Below are 19,854 nucleotides of genomic sequence, written 5' to 3'. Positions count from 1 at the left end.
TCAAATGTTACTTATGAAAATATTAGTTTCAGTGCTCTAGGGATGACCTTATCAAAATGAGATGCTATCTCAAATAGACTAGTGCGTCATCATTAGAAAAACGTCAAATATGGTGCTGGCACGGTAGAAGGTAGCAATAGAACCGTATCACAGTTTGCCCTTCTTCGCAGGGGCAGTCTTCTTTGTCGCCGCGGTCGATGCTGGCTCGGGTGAGGGTGATGACGACGGGTCCCGTGGTTCCGGAATCAGTTCGTTGACCCATTTGATGACCTGCAGCAGTTGGTCCTTTTTGATCTCGTGCAGTGCGGTGCGATGCGGTACGAACTGACCGCGGACGCCCAGTTTGGCCAGCTCGTCGAAGGTCGTTTGACCCCACTCGGTCGGTACCAGGGTGTCCCTGGGAAATAGACGAAATTCGATTTAGGATGGGACCGTAGAAAGAATGGATAATATACATAGATAGGTCAACTGCAAATCAATACAATTTAATCGTATAGTCCAGCAGTTTTGAGGCGGCCATCTACCAGATATTTTAAGAATATGAGCTTATTAGTTGCAGTTTTTTTTTTATTTGACACAGCATAAGTAAAACACTCTCCAGCCAATAATTAATGCGATGAACCAGTCTAAGGCTGAAAGTTTCGTACCCCAACGCGGAGGAAATGTAAGATTCTATTGCAGATTTATATAAAAAGCATATAGACTTGGAAATTGTGTCCCCGTATATATGAACAGATCTTATCTGAACTTATACAAAACTTGCTGAAGTTATACAAAATGAACTGAAGTTCTATGAAGTTTGCTGAGCTTTAACAAGGTAGCTGAATTTCCACTGCACTTCTGGAAAGATCTCTACAAGGTTCAATGAGTGCCTACGTAGTTTTCGATGTTTGTTGAAGATCTATGAAGTTTGCTGTAACCTGAATGGGCCAAGAAGAATCAATTTCTTTCTCCACGACAAAACACTATATTTGGTATCAACTTCATGGTCTCTAATGTCACTTTCGTCATTTGTGTCGAAGTTCGATCCCAAATGTATTACAGAATAAGGTGATCCAAGAGACGTTTCTCAGTGGAACTGACAACTAGAAATCAAGAGTGTGTGAGTGATCTGGTGTTAATGGTGCTGAATGTAAACATAAACAAAGCAGAAATTCATATGAGATTGAACTGTCAGTTCTACTGTGATCTGTCAAAAGTTTTTGGTAAACAAAAAAGTCAGCTGATCGCAGCTGTCTCGTGGACAGTCTTATTCGTCCATTTTTCGACTTGAGAAGTTCCGTGCGTAGTCCGACACTAATACCAACAATCAATACGAAACTAACGATTTCAAATTGGCTCACTACTTGACTAGCCTATTGGTCCCAAGCAAATCGACTAACGTACCCCATTCTAGTATAAATTCCAGTACTACACTATGTTTGTTTCGATGGGTGAATCGATCAGCTTGGGACCGAAGATAGTACCAGAGCTGAGCCAAAAATTTAAGCTCGTTTCTTCGGGACCTTCTGGTCTTAGAGTTACCTCTATGCTAATACTGCAGGCAGTCCCATTGTTACGTTTAGTTAAGTTAACGTTAGTCAACAATATAGTTAATAAAACATAAAGCAAAAGTAGAAGGAAAAAGCTTTCAGTGTAGGCTGAACAACGTAAACAGATGCTGCAGGGGTGCACCGATTGAAAGCGGACTCAATGCTATGGATTATCTTGCACCCGTGAGAGTGCTAAGTGCAGCCATTCAGCTCAGTTTCCGCTGAATCCAAAAGAGGAACGAAGCAGACAAAACGGAAAAGTACACAGAGAGGCAAAATCGTTTTGGTGCTCCCGCCGATTAGTCGCGTTTTCGCTGGTTGTCCGTGGAAAAAATTCGCTGCTGGTGTCCGGAAAACAGTTCCCGGTGCGGAGAAAAAGGAGTGAAAAAAGCAACTCGCGGGTAGTCGCTGGTAGCGACGATAGAAATTTCGGTGGCGAACAACTAGTGCTGCGAGATAACACCCGTTCCGATCGAACTCTGTGTGGCGTTGGAGATACGAATCAGGTAATGGCAGATGATTTTCTGCATGTGCGTCATGATAACCCCATTTGCATTTTCCATGCAGATCGAGGTGCTGCACTCGCACGGAGTAACGGAAGAAAAACTCCCACAACCGGCTGGATTCGAGCCCTTCCCAGACGCACACGGGGAAAAAGTGCACGGTGAGTGTAAAATATGCCTCACTCTGGATAGCCCGACTAATACAGCGTTTGTTACTTTTTTTTTTTTTTTGTTAATTACTTTATTTGTACAGGCTCAATCGTGCGTTTGTTACTGTCTTCCGATAGATCAGTGGAAGATAATTTGCACCGCATCCACCTTCACGCCGTCTGAGGATATAAAAACGAACCAGAGAGGGGCACACAAGGCAAATCGTTCTAGCTCCGAACAGATTTGGCACCAAGAAAGGCCTTCGAAAGAGGTAGGCCGTTAAATTTCGTGTGAGATGAGCCTAAACCTAACCCTAGTTTGCCACAGGGCATTTCTTCTTGATTTTCATCTTTCCGTTTAGTGCGGCGGTGTCCGGTGTGCGACGCGAGGGACGAAAAGCAGAGCGAGACCGTCTGCGGGCACGGTCAACATCCGGGCAGTTGCTAATCGACCGGGAGAGGATTGGGGAAACCTTCAGACCGATACGACCACCCACTAAACAAGCTGGCACACCAGTGACGGAAGAAGGAGCTGAAACGATTGTGCATACGAGCAAGAGCAGGAGTCGAGGGTCAACCTTTCGGCCAGTCGGGATCGATACGAGTGCCCTGGTTGACGATCGAAGAGAGACGCCATACGTTCGACATCCAAGTCAGGCGGTGACGGGCCGGTCGACAGAGTAGCTCAAGGAGCGGTCAGCGACGGCCGAAGCAGGCAGCGGTGTATAGGCGTAGGCAATCCGGCTGTGCTATCTGAGTGAGGATCAGACGTCGAAACGGCTACCAACGACAGCAGAAGCAGTAGGCGGAAAACTCGAGCGCATACGCCCGGGTTGTTGAAGATCACCGGATGGGCGCTCCGCTCGGTCGGGCTATTGCGTGTTCGCATGAAGGGACAAGTACGCGATGCGCCTCCACGTCCCACGACAGAATGCATGCCTCCGAACGACATCGATAGTACCGGTGCACCCATAAGCAGCAGCAGCCGAACAACAATGATGGGCTCATTATCAGCAATAAAGTAGAAAAGAAAGGTAGCAGGGAGACCTTTGAGAGTCTCATAGTTGAGAGAAGGAAGAGTAGGAGAAGCGCAGGAAAATGGGAGCAAGAATACACGACTGTTAAGATGATTTTCTTGCGTTTATTTGATTTGTTGGTGCACTTCCCGAATAGAAATTGTAATGTAGGAAACATCAGCAGACATCTTCAATACATTAAATTTTAATGTGTATTGCTGTACCCTTAATGTATTCAGACTTCAGTGTGACATCCAAGTACATAAAAATACATTAGCCTCAAACGTTACATCAGAATCAAACGTCTTGACGATGTAAAATTTGACATCAGAATACATCGAATGACAACAGAACCAAACGTTACATAAGAATCAAACTTCATCACGATGTAATTTGTTGCACGCATAAAACATCAGAATACATCCAATTACAACAGAACCTAACGTTACATTAGAATCAAACTTCATCACGATGTAATTTGTTGCACGCATAAAACATCAGAATACATCCAATGACAACAGAACCTAACGTTACATTAGAATCAAACTTCATCACGATGTAATTTGTTGCACGCATAAAACATCAGAATACATTCAATGACAACAGAACCTAACGTTACATTAGAATCAAACTTCATCACGATGTAAATTGTTGTCCTTCGGTCCCTCGCCGCATGCAAAGTTTGTTTTGTCCTGAGTCAGCACTACACGGCGAATGAGAACACCCAAATTTGAGTTTAGTTCACTCATAAATCGCAAAAAGTACAGGAACTCAGTTTTGAGTTAATTTCCCTCTGTTTTTCCAGGTTTTCCAGGTTTTTCCAGTAAAATTTTTCCGAATATAAGAAAAGTAAAGATTGGATTCTGTGGATTTTCGTCAATCCTAATTTTCCGGAATTTTGAAGTTTTCCACCGGAAAACATGAGGCAAATCTCGAGGCAAATTTACTCATCGCTGCGTTCCTGCATTTTTTGCGATTTTGAGTACACTGTATTCAAATTTGGGTTGATCACATTGGCCGTGTACAGTTTTTTTTTCGCGGTGTCCGTCGCGAGTTTTGGTGGCGATTCGGTGTCCGACGTTGCGGCAAATCCTTTGGTTTGTTTTTTCCGTCGATCTTGTTTTCCGTGCTGAGCACCAATGCTACCAACGTGCCAGGAAGGCAGCTCCCACACCTGGACCCCCGCCAGTTTCGAAGATTGCGAGTCCCGCGATCGCCCTTGGAAAAGGAAGGCTGTTTTTCAGGTAAGTAAATGTAAAAAATGTAAATTAATGTACTGTAATTATGTTTTTTTTTTTAGGAAAATGCACCAGTGCGAAGCCGGATCCCGGTAGGGAATCCGAAGCTGGATCCCGGCGGGGAATTTGAAGCCGGATCTCTTTGCAGGTTAGTGAATGTGTTTATTGTTTTTTATTATTTCAGTGCTAACATTTGAAAACGGCGCAAAAGCCATTTGTTAACAAATGGTTTGTGGGCCCTTTACTCGCTACCCGAAGAACGCCCACGCAAACCAACGGCATCGTCAGGAAGGGGAAAATTTCCCCTACCCGATGTTGCTGTTGTGTCGCGTGGGTGTACTTCAAGTAGTGAGTAAAGGGCCCACAAACCATTTGTTTACAAATGGCTTTTGTGCCGTTTTCAAATGTTAATTTTGATTGACGAATAAATAAATAAATAGGGGGAGGAGGGGCATAGTGAGCATCCCGCAGTTTGGCTTTGGATCTCCAGCTGCATGAAACAAATCAGCTGGTAGTAGGTTCAATATCATTATGATATTGATCCTACCACCAACTATTTTTTTTTTCCGAACAGCCGGAAGTTCAAGCTGGATGCTCACTATGCCCCACCTGTTCACTATGCCCCTCTTACCCCTACTAAAAGCTTAAATAAAGTGGAAGATGACGGGTTCCGTAGGCGGATCCCGATGACGGGTTCCGTATACGGATCCCGATGACGGGTTCCGTAGACGGATCCCGATGACGGGTTCCATCGACAGATCCCGATGGGGAAACCGAATACGGATCCCGATGGGGAAACCGAATACGCATCCCAATGGGGATTCCGTAGACGGATCCCGATGGAGATTTCGTAGACGGATTCCGATGGGAAACCGAATACGAATCCCGATGGGGAAACCGAATACGGATCCCGATGGGGAAACCGAATACGGGTCCCAATGAGGAAACCGAATACGCATCCCAATGGGGATTCCGTAGACGGATCCCGATGGGGAAACCGAGTACGGGTCCCAATGGGGAAACCAAATACGGATCCCAATGGGGAAACCGAATACGGATCCCGATGGGGAAACCGAATACGAATCCCGATGGGGAAACCGAATACGCATCCCAATAGGGATTCCGTAGACGGATTCCGATGGGGAAACCGAATACGAATCCCGATGGGGAAACCGAATACGGAACCCGATGGGGAAACCGAATACGGATCCCGATGGGGAAACCGAATACGCATCCCAATAGGGATTCCGTAGGCGGATCCCGATGGGGAAACCGAATACGAATCCCGATGGGGAAACCGAATACGGATCCCGATGGGGAAACCGAATACGGATCCCGATGGGGAAACCGAGTACGGGTCCTAATGGGGAAACCGAATACGGATCTCGATGGGGAAACCGAATACGGATCCCGATGGGGAAACCGAATACGGATCCCGATGGGGAAACCGAATACGGATCCCGATGGGGAAACCGAATACGGATCCCGATGGGGAAACCGAGTACGGGTCCTAATGGGGAAACCGAATACGGATCTCGATGGGGAAACCGAATACGGATCCCGATGGGGAAACCGAATACGGGTCCCAATAGGGAAACCGAATACGGATCCCGATGGGGAAACCGAATACGGATCCCGGTGGGGAAACCGAATACGGATCCCGATGGGGAAACCGAATACGGATCCCGATGGGGAAACCGAGTACGGGTCCTAATGGGGAAACCGAATACGGATCTCGATGGGGAAACCGAATACGGATCCCGATGGGGAAACCGAATACGGGTCCCAATAGGGAAACCGAATACGGATCCCGATGGGGAAACCGAATACGGATCCCGGTGGGGAAACCGAATACGGATCCCGATGGGGAAACCGAATACGGGTCCCAATGGGGAAACCGAATACGCATCCCAATGGGGATTCCGTAGACGGATCCCGATGGGTAAACCGAATACGGATCCCGATAACTCAAATCTTCTAAATATTAATTTCTTTAAATTAAATCAAGAATTTTATTATTCTCTTCCGCAATCGTGGGGATGGGAGTGATAGGGCTGCAGATAGCAGTGGTGGGGGACTTGGTGACTAATCCGATGAAACTGTTACTTCTTGAAGCTAATCTTTTTCGTATTTCTTTCATTCTCTTTTCGCACTTTGCATATGACACCATCTATGTACATTGATATCTACATATCTACATTGATCCTACATTGATTCAATGATGTGTGGAGAGCTCATTCCGAATGATCAGTGGACCAGCCTCATCCCAACATTGGAAGCGGACTAAGAGCTTATTCAGGCAAAAATATGCTTTTTCAGTTAAAAAATAGCTTTTCAGCCCTTAATAAGCACAAATTGTTTGTTGGGATCCCAGATGACCATCCCTAATAAAAATTGTATGGTTAATTTGCTTAACGACGTGTTCTGGGTATCATCCAAACCATTTGTGGAATAGTTCAATGATTTGGGTTATCGTTCGTTTATGGTTATTTTTTATTAGGGATGGCAATGCAAGAAAATTAGTTTTCATTCAAAATTAGAAGTATCACAACACAGGTAACTGCTATTAAATATTTTTGTAGACAATGACAGATGGTGAACATGACGATCCAGTTATGCTGTTATATAGTACTATACGTACATTTAAAATTAACCATCAATCGCAGAAACTATACGAATTATCGCGTATCTCTGTTGTTCATTACATACCAAGTGAAAACCTAATCATATATTGTCGTGGAATGTTGGCAAACGTATAAGATACTTACTTTACTTTTGCTGGTCCGACGTCCCTCAAGATTTGACCTGTATAACAAAGTTGCGCCAACTAACTCGGTCCCTGACTGCTTGTCTCCAATTTCTCGAGCATCCCACACTTCCTACATCTTGCTCCACTTGGTCTAACCACCTAGCACGCTGTACTTTTCTGCGTCTTGTACCGGCCGGATTTGAGGAAAACACCATTTTTGCGGGATTGTTGTCCGGCATTCCTAAGCACGCGTTGTTCGAAAACTCCCAGTGTTCCTCGAGCATTGTACATTGTCATATTTTTCATGCACAATAATTTTGTTTATTATATATTTGCAGTTCGTCAATTAGGTGTAGAAGACTGGTAGCCCAAAACTTTCCGCATTTGTGGATCATCCCGATCCACGTCCAAAGTGTCATGCATTATTGACAAATTGGCACAGCGGGTCGATTTAAAGGGAGATCTGGAGGCGCAGCGATCTTATTGTCATGATTGTCTGGTAGTTAACTCAGAAATGCTATAACAATCGCCAAGCTCGCTGTAATGTCACCAAGTGCCTCGTCACCCATGAATAGGCGCCTATGTCAGTGGTCTAACAACTCTTAGCGCGCTAATGGCATAGTTCCCCTGCCGCATAGAGAGTTGCCACAATGATATTAGGTTAGCTAAGGTCAGTTAACTGACTGGTGGGAAACGGGAGCTTAAGCAATGGCTATTCTGTATGCATTTAAGAGATAGTCTACCAGAATGGATGATTTTTTTTTGTACTATTTTATGTTTTCTGATGGTTTCGGTTATGCAAAACATGATAATTAACTTTACCAATGCTTTAAATTGTACAAAGCATTAGAGCTAGAAACATGATCTTGTAAACACTACACACCTTAACTGGTAGTTTGCTTAAAAAAATGCTACAACAATCGTCAAGCTCGCTGTAATGTCACCAAGTGCCTCGTCACCTATAAATTGGCGCCTATGTCAGTGGTCTAATAACTCTTAGCGCGCTAATGGCATAGTTCCCCTGCCGCATAGAGAGTTGCCGCAATGATATTTGGTTAGCTAAGGTCAGTTATCTGACTGGTGGGAAACGGGAGCTTCAGCATTGACTATTATGTACGCATTTTTATGATGTTATCTAACAATTATGGTGTGTAGTGTTTACACGATCATGTTTCTAATTCTAATGTGTTGTAAATATAATTGAAAGCATTTGAAAAGTAAGATTCTAGTGTTTTGTATATCTAAAAACATTAGTAAACATCTACATTTGAAAACATTCAAACAACGTTTACTTTAAACGTTTTGTACATCTGAAAACATCAGAGAACAACAAACACGAAGTACAATTGAAAACATCCGAACAACGTTTAGTTCTAACGTTGTGTACATCCGAAAACATCCAAAAAACGTTTGGTTCTAGCATCGGGAAACATCTACGTTAGAAAACATCAGAATACATTTACATATAAAAACATCCGAACAACGTTTAGTTCTAACGTTTTTTACATCCGAAAACAACCGAAAAACGTTTGATTCTAACATCAGGAAACATCTACATTAGAAAACATCAGAATACATTTACATATAAAAACATCCGAACAACGTTTAGTTCTAACGTTATGTACATCCGAAAACATCCAAAAACGTTTGGTTCTAACATCAGGAAACATCTACATTAGAAAACATCAGAAAACGTTTACATTTAAAAACATCCGAACAACGTTTAGTTCTAACGTTTTTTACATCTGAAAACATCCTTAAAACGTTTGGTTCTAATGTCAATAGATTAAAATTTTTGACGTCAGACCGACATTAGAATGGCAAAATTTTGTTCCAAAATTTCTGATGTATACACCATGTTACGTTGCTTAAATACAACTAAATCATAATGTTTTCTAATGTTTGACATCAGGCATACATTTGATTTCGATGCTGATGTAGACATCAAAATCAAACGTTGGGCTAATGTAAATTTCTATTCGGGTTGCTATTTAGTGTTTGTGATTCTGTCCGCTCATGGTAGTTTTGGCTCTACACGACCGGGAATTATGTAACACCATTCTGATGAACACTTTATCCAGTCTCTCAACGATGTCATCGGTTGTTGTTGTTCGAAGAACCTCGGTTATACGGTAACGGCTGTACAGGTCAATCACAACTAATACGGAGTCACCCGAACGAAGTGGACCCAGCATATCCATGGCAAGCACCTGCCACGGCTGTTGTGGAAGTTTCCTTACAGACATAGGTTCTGGGGGTGCCGAATTGCTAACCAACTGACATTCCAGTCATGATTCCACTGCCTTTTCCACCTCCTTGTCAACATTCGGCCACCAATCTTTGCCTCTGATCCGTTGCTTCGTCCTCTCAATCCCAGGGTGCCCAATATGAGCCAGCTTTAGTATACGTTTGCGTAGATTCACCAGTACTACAATTCGGTCACTCCGCATAACAATCTCGTTCACAACTCCCAGTTCTTCACGAAACGGAAAATACTGCTTCAGCTTATCCAACCATCTGTCTGTGTTCAACGCCTCCCCGACGGCAACGGCAGCAAGCCCGATGTCCTTAACTGTTTTCTCAACCAGTTCCTAAAATGCATGCATTTTGATCGTATGTGAAACACTCTTCAAATGCATACAATGAGTCCAGGGGCAGCTGAGTTATTAATGTTCAAAATCTTTCATAATTTTGTTACATATTCCATTTTCGGTTTTCACAAAGTGTACCCCCATATAGAAATCACAGACGTAGTCCTACGTCAAAATTTGAACTTAAAGGATGGATCCTCATAGTGAATAAAAGCCAAATTTATGACAAGGATTGAGGAAGTAGGACGAAAAATTCAAGCGATGCTGACGACCGGAGGGAAGTAAATTTCAGCTAAATTTTCTTCTTTAGAAGAATCAGCACGTCCAGTTGAACCGGTACCACCAACGACAGAGCATCTGGTGGAGAAGAGTGAAGTGAGCATGGCCCCCGAATTCATAAAACATTGTTGAAACAGTTTAAAAACTGACCAGCCTTCTCCAGATCTTGCGAATAGATGACGATCTGAATAACTTGCATCAGTACCGACTGCAAACCACTGGAACTGTTAGTAGGGTAATTTCTTCGAAAAAAAAAAGCATCGTTGTGGTGCACTTTAGGAACCATCCGGAAGAAGGGGATGTTTTTCAGGAACGATTTAGCTGTTCGAACACAATGTTGTAAAACATTATCGCACACTTTCTGAGTAACTGCTTCCAATCCACCGGGAGATTGGAGACCGCTGGATCGCATAGCGCACCCATCGAAAGATAAACAAACTTTGACGTTTAAAGTTTTGCAGGCAACTTTACCTCCATAAATGCTGCAATAAATCTGAACGAATTAAGTTCAAGCAAAATGGATTTAGATAAATGCAATTCAGTCTGCATGTTTTCTCAATAAAAGCCAGGATTTCTTGAAAGCAAAACAGCTTTTTCACAAATGGCCCATGAAAATAAACTGTGCCTCCACCATAAAGTCTGGAACGCGCAAAACTTGGTCAACTTCAAATTGGTGTATTTCTGTTAAAAATCCATAAAAAAAACTGAAATGCTGCATTTGGAAGTTGAGTGTGTATACAATGGTTGCTATGATGAGTTTTTACCGTTTGCTATCCAATTTTGACGTCCAAGCAAGAGCAGCAGCGTGTCAAAATTTTGCTCACGCAGCAAGAGAATCCGACGTTCTCACACGTCAAGTTGGCAAAATTGCTGGATGTGGCCAAATATTTATTATGGGCAACATCTTTTTATTCGGCAACCTTTCTATTTGAGCTGCGTCCTAAACAGCTGTGTTTTCATCGGCAACTCGAAATCAGCAGCATTTTATAGTGCGTGTGAAAACCCGACTAGTTTGCTTTTTCTCAGTGGTAAAAATATAATCAAATTGAAGCTGAAAGCCTAAAGAATCGTTTTAATGCATTCAGCGAAGTGTTATCGTAAGAAAATCCTGTGAAATTAGCATTTCAATTTGGGTTGCCCAAAATAGTCGTATTTTCCCGTACTTCCGAAAAGATATCAAAACTCCGCTTCCACTTTTTCCACCGGCACGATGTTTTATAGTAGAAGTGTCTGCCGGGTCGAATTTCTGGTTGTTGGAGCTGTCAGGATTATCCATTTTCCAACGGAACTGTTTTACTAGTGCATTTCACGCACTTTCTACATTCACGTAGTCGCTAATGTTGTTTACCTTTTCTGCTGGCTGCACAGCACAACTTTTCCTCCGTTTTGACGTTTTTTTTCTCACTTGAATTCAATCATTAACCGTATTTAGGCTCTGAACCATTTGGTGGATTATTTTAACTTTTGGTTAAAATTTGACAGATGGAAAGTTATCGATTAACCCTGCTATCCGAGCGTGGTTATTTCTGACAGACAAGAAGTTAAATTTTGACGACCGTGGCTCGAAGACCGGTCGATCGACAGCACGGGGATTTTCGAACATAAGAAATAACTTTCGAAATGTCACTTTTAACTACGAGTTAAATTTAACTCGGCAAATGGTTCACAGCCTTAAACGATCCGTATTCGATTCCACCGTCGATTTAGCTCATAGTCAAATGTTGTAACCTGAATGGGCCAAGAAGAATCGATTTCCTTTTTTTCACGACAAAACACTATCAACCATTTGGTTCTACTACACTCATAAAATTCGACACATTTTTATTGGCGAATTTCCATGTTAAATTCCACATGATTTTCATGTGTCCACACATAAACAGAATCCACTCAGAAGTACACATGAAATTTATGAGTCAAATGAATAGTATGTGTGGTTACACATGAATTTTATGTGTACACATAAGAAGTATGTGTCCAACACATAAATATTATTTGTTTATCACATTGCAAAAAATCATGTGTGGGACATATAAAAATAATCATTGAATTTTTATTAGTGTATATTCATTCGTCTTGATCTTCTTTTCTTCTACACACTTTCTTGACCCCCTTGTTGCCAGTAATAATTCATATGCGATACAACAAAGTTCATTGAAATTCAACGATGTTCTCAGAAATAAAATCAGTGCCAATGGGTACTAATGGGGTCTCATTTAGTGCCCCTTTCTCTTGAGCCCACTCTAGAGCCTACATTTCGTATTTAGATCTATAAGTAAACTGCTGGTCTGAGTTCCTCTGCTATATTCAATTAAAGGATGTTCCTGAATATACACTCAAACAGCACGTAATGTTGTAAACAGCTTCAACGACAGTTGTTCAGCAGTGCTCCTATTTTATTTACAACAATCCAATGCCTACGAGATTGTGCCGCAGGTGTGCCGATGGATGTGCCCAAGCTGTACCGAATCTAATTTCGGTACGATGTGCTGAGTGACTTACCCAACATTTAAAACGGGCGAAATTGCTTTTGTAAACAATTACTTTAGCCGTCGATTTCTCGCGAATAAAAGCTCACACATTTAAATTAACGACGCCATCAGGTAGAGCAATGTTTGTTTTTTTTTTCAGCTGGCATCGTTAATGAGCTTTTATTTGCGTGAAATAGGCGGTTGAATGTTGGCACTAAAATGATGTTCTCTTAACTTTTACGAATTGCTCTTGACTTCTAAGAAGGTCACTGAACTTCTGGGAAGGCTCCCCAACCAGAAAATTGTCTTTGGGATATTTTGCTCTGTAAAAGCAGGAAAGACCTTGTATTTCCTTAACTCTCCGACGTTTCCGGGATATATTTTACCGTCGAAATAAATAAATAAATCCCTGAAGATGGTACCACCGAAAATCCCCCTTTAAAAAAAACATCCGAAGTCCGTATTAACAAATTCGGTCGAGAATTCGTCAATTCCAGTCGGGGTTCTGCAGATCATAAATCTTCTTTCTATCTATTCATATCATGCGCATCTCACGACGGCAAAACTAAATCTTCCCTGCATCTTACATTTGTCGTTTTTGTTTTAACCCTAATTTTAACGGTTTGTTTGAAGCGTGGACGAACGTTTGTCACCCTAAAACAGTTAATTATATGCTTCAGGTCCAAAAACTGGACCTGAAGCATCTAATTAAGGAATAACACCAACTGACTTCGATGGAAGAACGTTTTGGATATAAGTCACCGTATTCATCGCATCTGACCTGAAGTGGCCTTCGAGTTCGAGTCATGAGTAATAATTATTATACTGCGCTAATATTCCACTCTGCAGATAGATGATTCTCAAGGCTGTCTCACCGGATAGCTTTCGATACTCAAGGCCCAAGCGCAATGGCAGCGGAAGCGGAACGGCAGCGGCAGCGGAAAAGCCCGATTTGAGTAAGCCTACTTGTCGGATTGAAAACTAGTTAGAAGTTCTAACAATCTCTCCAGTGGTGCCAGGATAAATCTCCGAGGAGACAAGCAGAGATTCATCCAAGAGAATGATATCTCTCGCACCCGGGTGATTCTCCCCAGACAACTTTCAACCCTGATTGGAACAAGCTGGGTTTTGACGCATGATTTCGTCTATCGGCAACATATTGGGAGTGCAATTTCAAAGAACCAAAATCGACCCCGTTATCAAAAGTGGTCTGGTTTTGACCACTTATAACGCTGTCAATAGCGGATGGATTTTAATTCTAAACAAGCCAATCGTTTGGAAATTTTTCTACAAATGTGCTAAATTGAACACTTTATCAATTTTCAATAGGTCACTATTGAAAATTACATAAATGTCCAACTGTTGCAATTTTGATAAAAATTATCACCGATTGCCTGCAAAACGCGCTTTCCATAACACAGATTTTAAAATCGAATTCCATCCTGTCTCGCCGAACGGTGCTTATTCACCGTGTTTGGTGGTGTTCGGTCAGTCGTCATCAGCAGCAGCAGCAGCAGCAGTGCTTTCGGCGCGTGGCGTTAAACATTGTTCTCCAGTACACAACGCAAGGCTGCCCGAAAGCAACGAGCTGCAACCCACATGAGCGTCCATTCACCGAAGAAGGAGGAAGAAGCCGCACCGGTACTGATCGGATTCAGTAGCTCTTCGTGAGTCGCTGTGGGCCATCTATATAAAGCGTGAGGATGACGTTCTAAACCACATAAAGCTCACCAGCTTCATATGTGTTGAACACCCTAATAGCTCAGCCAGCATTACTTAACCATCACGACAAAACGGTTCTTTTCAGGATAAAAATTCTCGCAATGACCGAATACCACATGACCTTGTTAATTAACCAGAAACACTTCGAATTAAGGTAGGGTTTTCTCCAGGACGCTTGAAAAAAAGCAACAACAAAATCTCGAATTTATATGATTGATCGCGAATATCTCGCGATTGGATTTTTTTTTTGCAAAAGATTCCTTAAATCAATTTTTGCATTTTTTTTTTTTATTATCTATTGAATATATCAAAAATTCCGAGCGTTTTGTGTACGAAAATGCGAAATTTTGTCATCAAAAAGCGAGACGTTTCCGTGACGGGAAAAAGTGGTTTCCCTAACACAGTCGCCGAATATTGATACTGAGCACGTACTCCTACGTGTCTTGGATACAACCTCTTACTTTTTGATTCTAAAAGAATCTAAACCTTAATATGCTGCCTCAAGAACACTCCAACGTTGCGGTAATGCATTTCACCATTTTCAAGCATTTAGATATTTCGGTTTCTCGTTATTCGTATGCATAGTCTTAGGTTAATCTATCTTATACTTTTAATGATGTCCATCTCAGGAAAGCACGTTCCCACAATTGTGTGTTCCCCTGTTTTCTTCCATTATTATTTAATTTGCTACATTTTGACTGAAACAGCTGAAACCCCAAATAGTCTTCTAGGTGGCTTAAATATGCTGCTAGTTCATTGCGTTACTCTTCAATCGGTTCAGACCACCATGATTGAAAGCAACAGCTACCACTTCCTAATTGACGAGAAGTTGACATTGTGCATCTTCCAACAGCTTCCAGGTAATATTTATTTCGAATCCAGGAACATACAGCACCTCGAACGAAGTAACGGTCGGAACCAGCAGCCTCACCATTGGCTAGGCAATCGATCTTCTCTGTGGTTGGTTTTAGAACACCAAGGAAACGACGATCCAGTCAATCCTGTTTCAATCATAGACGATGTATCTGGTTTCAACCAGTACCACCGTACAAAACAAACACGTACGATCTACCCTTACCATATCTAATCTTCAAGTGCATTGTCTTATTTACTGCCTTGTCTTGATGATTCGAGTTAATAAAAGCTTGGCAATATTCGTCGTTCTTCGAAACCAGCAAAACTGTCTGATCTGTAGGTTCTCTTATGACATCAGGAGGCATCGCAGCAGATTTAGATCGTCACCAGCATCATGAAGTCAACATTTCCAACTCGTAGATACGTACTTGTTTCCACCCTCAGTAAGCTTCGCATCGTAGATATCTCCAACGCATTGTAGTTTTCTAGATAGTTTAGTTTTCTTTCAAACTTGTAGTTTTCTTATACAGAGCCTTCTATCGAATTCATATCTATTTCGAAGTTTTTGCGTTACAAACGAGTGGATGTTGATGTTTCTTAACCTTATTAGCCAATAAAGAGACCATCACAAGAACCTTTCTGCCTCCTACTGTCCGCGGTGGGATGACCGAGTTTGGAGATCCTTCGGCGACCAATATCCAAAGATTTCCACGCTTCAACAGCATAACACTATACACGCTTACTTGAAAGTACCCATTAATGAGTAAAAAATTACCCATTTTGAAGAAAAGTTGCTTAACTAATTGATGATTAAAAAAAATTACACATTGATGAATAACAGATACTCAATAATGAGTAACAAATACTCATTAAGAGATGAACCAGCCTCTGGCTGAAAGTCTCGCTAATAAAGATAACCTAACCTAACCAAATAATCATTAATGGGTAAATTTTTTTACTCATTTAATAAGTTAAGACACTTTTTTTCAAAATGGGCGTGTAGTCGGCGGCATTGATTTGAGAAAATCGACATCTCCCAGAAGAAATATAAATCGCTGGGATAGGACTTATCTAGTCAGACAAAATGCTATGCATCATGGGATTGCCATACACTGTAGTGACCTGTAGGAAATATCCATCAATAAGCATAGACATACCTCTCTCCGTGGAACATCATCAGACTGGGTAAGTGTTCGTCCTCGGCGACACCGTCCAGTGAATCGTACACAATGGACCCGGTATTGAGAAAAGATGATATCGCAAAAGCCCCCGCCAAATCCCTATTTAAATGGTATGCAGTGTGCAGCGCTAGTGCTCCTCCCATCGAGAATCCACCTTAAATTTTAAACTTATCAACAATCACACCTTACAATCATAAAATCCCAAAACTTACCCACAATAATCCTACTAGCCGGCACCCCCTGGGCCATCTCCCGAATCAAAATCTCATTCACGGTGTCGTAGATCGACGCCAGTGACGTCCTAATTTCCGGACAATCCATCTCGATCCGTTTCCGATTGAACCAAACGTTGGAATTGTCACCGCCCATCGGAGCATACGGTTGCACCGGTGCCGTCGGAATCACGACCTTAATGTGAGGAAATTCCATATCCCGTCCCAGCAGGAACCGAATCCACTCCGTCAGACCATTGCCGGTGTCTCCTGCAAGTGGAATAAGAAAAGTTTTACAAGTTCGATCAACGATTCGCCAATGAACTGCATTAGAACTTGACATTTGCCCCATCGACTGTAGTCGAAATTTACATAATCAATTTTGCACAGTTCTGGCGACGAGGACTGAGTTCGATTGAAAACAAATTTAACAACTTACCTGATCCATGGAAGAAGATTAAGGTGCCGACATGATTCTTTCCCGTCGGGTTGAACACCTTTTCGATGAGTCTCATTTTTTTTACCGTGTGTGGTTTAAATCAGGTACGATAAAATAAAAATAAAAACAATTACTTCCCCTAAGTACGACTACCCTCGGTTGCGCTAATGAAGTAACTGACAGTCAGTGCAGCTAATAAAGTGCTCGCAAAACTCGTCGCCAATAAGTAAAAACGAAATCAAAAACATTATTTTTTTCTCACACGAAAAGCTAACGTGTTTACGAACATAAAGACAAAATAAACACGATAATGACAATCGAGAGTCGAGCAAGCGCACGTGCTACTTGAATTTGAAACTTGAAGTCACTGACTGGAACAGAGGCTGATTAAAAATGCTCGAATGGAAATTTAGTTAGCTGTAGGTGAATTTTGAAAACATCTTCAAAGCGATCCACGAAACGTATTCACATGTCTTCAAGGGTACTTTTATATAACTGAGTTTTGACAGACGTTCGGGGAAACTTCTCAGCAGTTTAGGGAATTCAAGGCCAATTTGTATGAGTTAAGGACAACATCATATGATACACTAAGACCAGAAGAAACATATTCAATCTTTTGGCTCAGGATGTACCAGACCTTCGGTGCCAAGCTAATTGAAACACCACTTGAAACGTAGGAAAATCCACGAACCCCTCATTAAACTTTGTCAAATTTATAAGACGAATCAAAGCAAACGGACTCGCTCTAGTACGATACTGTGATACGCTTATAGATGTAATTGGGACCGAGATTGGGATTGTGAAGATAATATCCGGAGTCAATTGTGATTAGGGTGAAACTAGCAATCATACGGAGCGGGCAAGGATCTACACACTTAGAAATTATCGCCGACGTCGGTAATTTTTACCGAAATCTAAACAGCTGAACTGTTCGGTAAAATTTATGCGATTCAATTCAATTGCTTTTAAGCTACTTTGAAACTAAATCTCCACTAAAATGACAACATTTGATCATTTAACCAAGATTGAACATGTTTTAAAATTATTATCAAATTCAATGAAGGTCAAGTTTTACCGAACGTTCAGCTGTTCTGATTTTGGTAAAATTTACCGAATACGGAAACAAAATCTTACTATCAAATACCCACAATTTTTTTTTAATCTTCCACTATCGAAAAATCCGTGCAAAGCGAAAGGCGAAACAAAATGGATTACGCTCTTTCCTTTGTTAACAATAGTCCAAGGCGCAATTTTGAAACATGAAAGGGGGAAATCAATGTTGTTTACCAACAAAAGCGAAAATAGTAAAAGGCAAGGTGACTACAAATAGGTGTTCTAATGTGTCAAATTCATGATTCAGCCATGTTGGATTTTTGTATGGGACAGCGACCGAGTTTGTTTACAATTTGTTCTAAAACCGCACATTTCCCCCCCGCGACCTCCTCGCCTATATAGTGACAAAGCTGTATCACCATTTATATACCCACCATGGTAAAAGGCTCATCTTTAGCTGAAACGTAAACACGGCGAAAAGTCAAGGGCGACACTTTCAAGCAGGGTTGCTTCCACTCACTTGCTATAAAAAAATGTTTATCGGAATTATTAAAACATTAGATGGTATGATGCTATTTTTACTTGTAAGTAACAAGAAGAGGGTGTAAAGTATTGCTGATTGCATCCGAAACTGGACTGTCGCAAAAATGCAAAAAGTGTAATAAAAGTGCACGTCAAATCGTTTTGATGTCTTTGGAGCACTTATTGCTTGCATCATAAGGAATAAGTGCACCGAAGACACCAAGACGATTAAACGTAAACTTGCAATTTTATCACACTTTTTAATAAGAGAAAATGCGCTTATTAGTCCAATTTGGTGCTTTCAGAGCGTTACAATCAGCGATCTTATGATTCGCGAGCGTTCACTCAGAGTGAGCACTCATGAATCGTTAAATTGCTGATCGTGATGTACTGGAAGCAATATTGACAGATTTTATGTGTCAACCACATACTTCACGACATCTTCTTGTAACTTACAAGTACTAATTATCATTATAACATCTAATGTTTTCATAATTCTGAAAAACATTTTTTATAGCAAGTGAGTGGAGGTAAACCTGCATTTAAGGAAATCAAAACAAGGCGCATAGTATTGCGTTGTTGTCATACATGTTCGGGCCGATTTAATGAGGGCGTATTCTTGACGTTCCGCATTTACGGGTGAAATTATAAAAATGACGAGTTTTCAAGAGAAAATGAATAAAAAGGGGATTTTAAACTCAACACAAATGAAAATAAGTCAATTTTACGATCATACATTACGTGCAAACTTGCTCGGTTTTTCTCAATTTGTTTACACTTTGCTAATTTCGGCCTAATCCCAATTTGCTCCGGATTTGCCGGCATTGAAGGTTTTCCCTCAGCCGCTCGAAAACCAGACGGAGATGTTCCTTGTGTTGCTCGTTGTCGCGTCGTCGGATGCGATACAAAGGTCATCAACGTAAGGGAAAATGAAATCAAAGTCACCCAAAATGTCGTGAAGATGCCTTTGAATTGAAGCGTTTGCCCCGCGTTCCGGAGTCCGAATGTCACGAACTTATATTCGAAAGGCGTGGTGTTAGCAGTTTTCGAGATGTCTTCCGATGCAACGGGGATTTGGTGGCAGGCCCGCTAGAAATCGATAGAAGAAAGCGCCTTTTTGTTGTGCAGGATGTTGGAAAAATCCTGGCTGTGCGGTATCGGATACCGATCAGGAACCGTTATCGCATTGAGATTCCTGTAATCACCACATGGACGCCATTTTCCGTTCGATTTCTTGACCATATGGAGAGGGATGGCCCAAGAGCTTTTGGAAGGTTGGCAGATACATTGCTCCATCAAAAACGTGAACTCAGTTTTCGCTTCATTTCTTTTATTCTTTTACTTT

General features: G+C 41.7%; 1 protein-coding gene across 1 annotated transcript; it reads right to left on the bottom strand.

Annotated features, from left to right (window-relative positions):
* Window positions 1-59: 59 nt before the first annotated feature.
* Window positions 60-17,106, bottom strand: LOC135700549 (lysophospholipase-like protein 1). The gene is made up of 4 exons (XM_065221064.1): window positions 16,935-17,106; window positions 16,496-16,765; window positions 16,260-16,437; window positions 60-397 (listed from the first exon to the last, which is right to left on the bottom strand). Exons 1-4 carry the CDS (start codon window positions 17,008-17,010, stop codon window positions 148-150), a joined length of 774 nt encoding a protein of 257 aa, XP_065077136.1. The 5' UTR covers window positions 17,011-17,106; the 3' UTR covers window positions 60-147.
* Window positions 17,107-19,854: the final 2,748 nt, after the last annotated feature.

This window comes from Ochlerotatus camptorhynchus, unplaced genomic scaffold, assembly GCF_037179485.1.
Source record: "Ochlerotatus camptorhynchus isolate MF236.1 unplaced genomic scaffold, CSIRO-AGI_Acam_v1.1 ptg000138l, whole genome shotgun sequence".
Classification (NCBI taxonomy): domain Eukaryota; kingdom Metazoa; phylum Arthropoda; class Insecta; order Diptera; family Culicidae; genus Ochlerotatus; species Ochlerotatus camptorhynchus.
Note: the sequence above shows the minus strand (reverse complement) of the source record. Positions and strands in the feature narration are given on the sequence as shown.

What these genes read in the sequence shown, in the direction of transcription:
- LOC135700549 (XM_065221064.1), bottom strand. Translation starts at nt 17,010, where the DNA reads ATGAGACTCATCGAAAAGGTGTTCAACCCGACGGGAAAGAATCATGTC. An exon ending in GGCTAGTAGGATTATTGTGG is followed by an intron (nt 16,438 to 16,495) that starts GTAAGTTTTGGG and finishes TTAAAATTTAAG; the next exon opens with GTGGATTCTCGATGGGAGGA. An exon ending in ATGATGTTCCACGGAGAGAG is followed by an intron (nt 398 to 16,259) that starts GTATGTCTATGC and finishes TCTATTTCCCAG; the next exon opens with GGACACCCTGGTACCGACCG.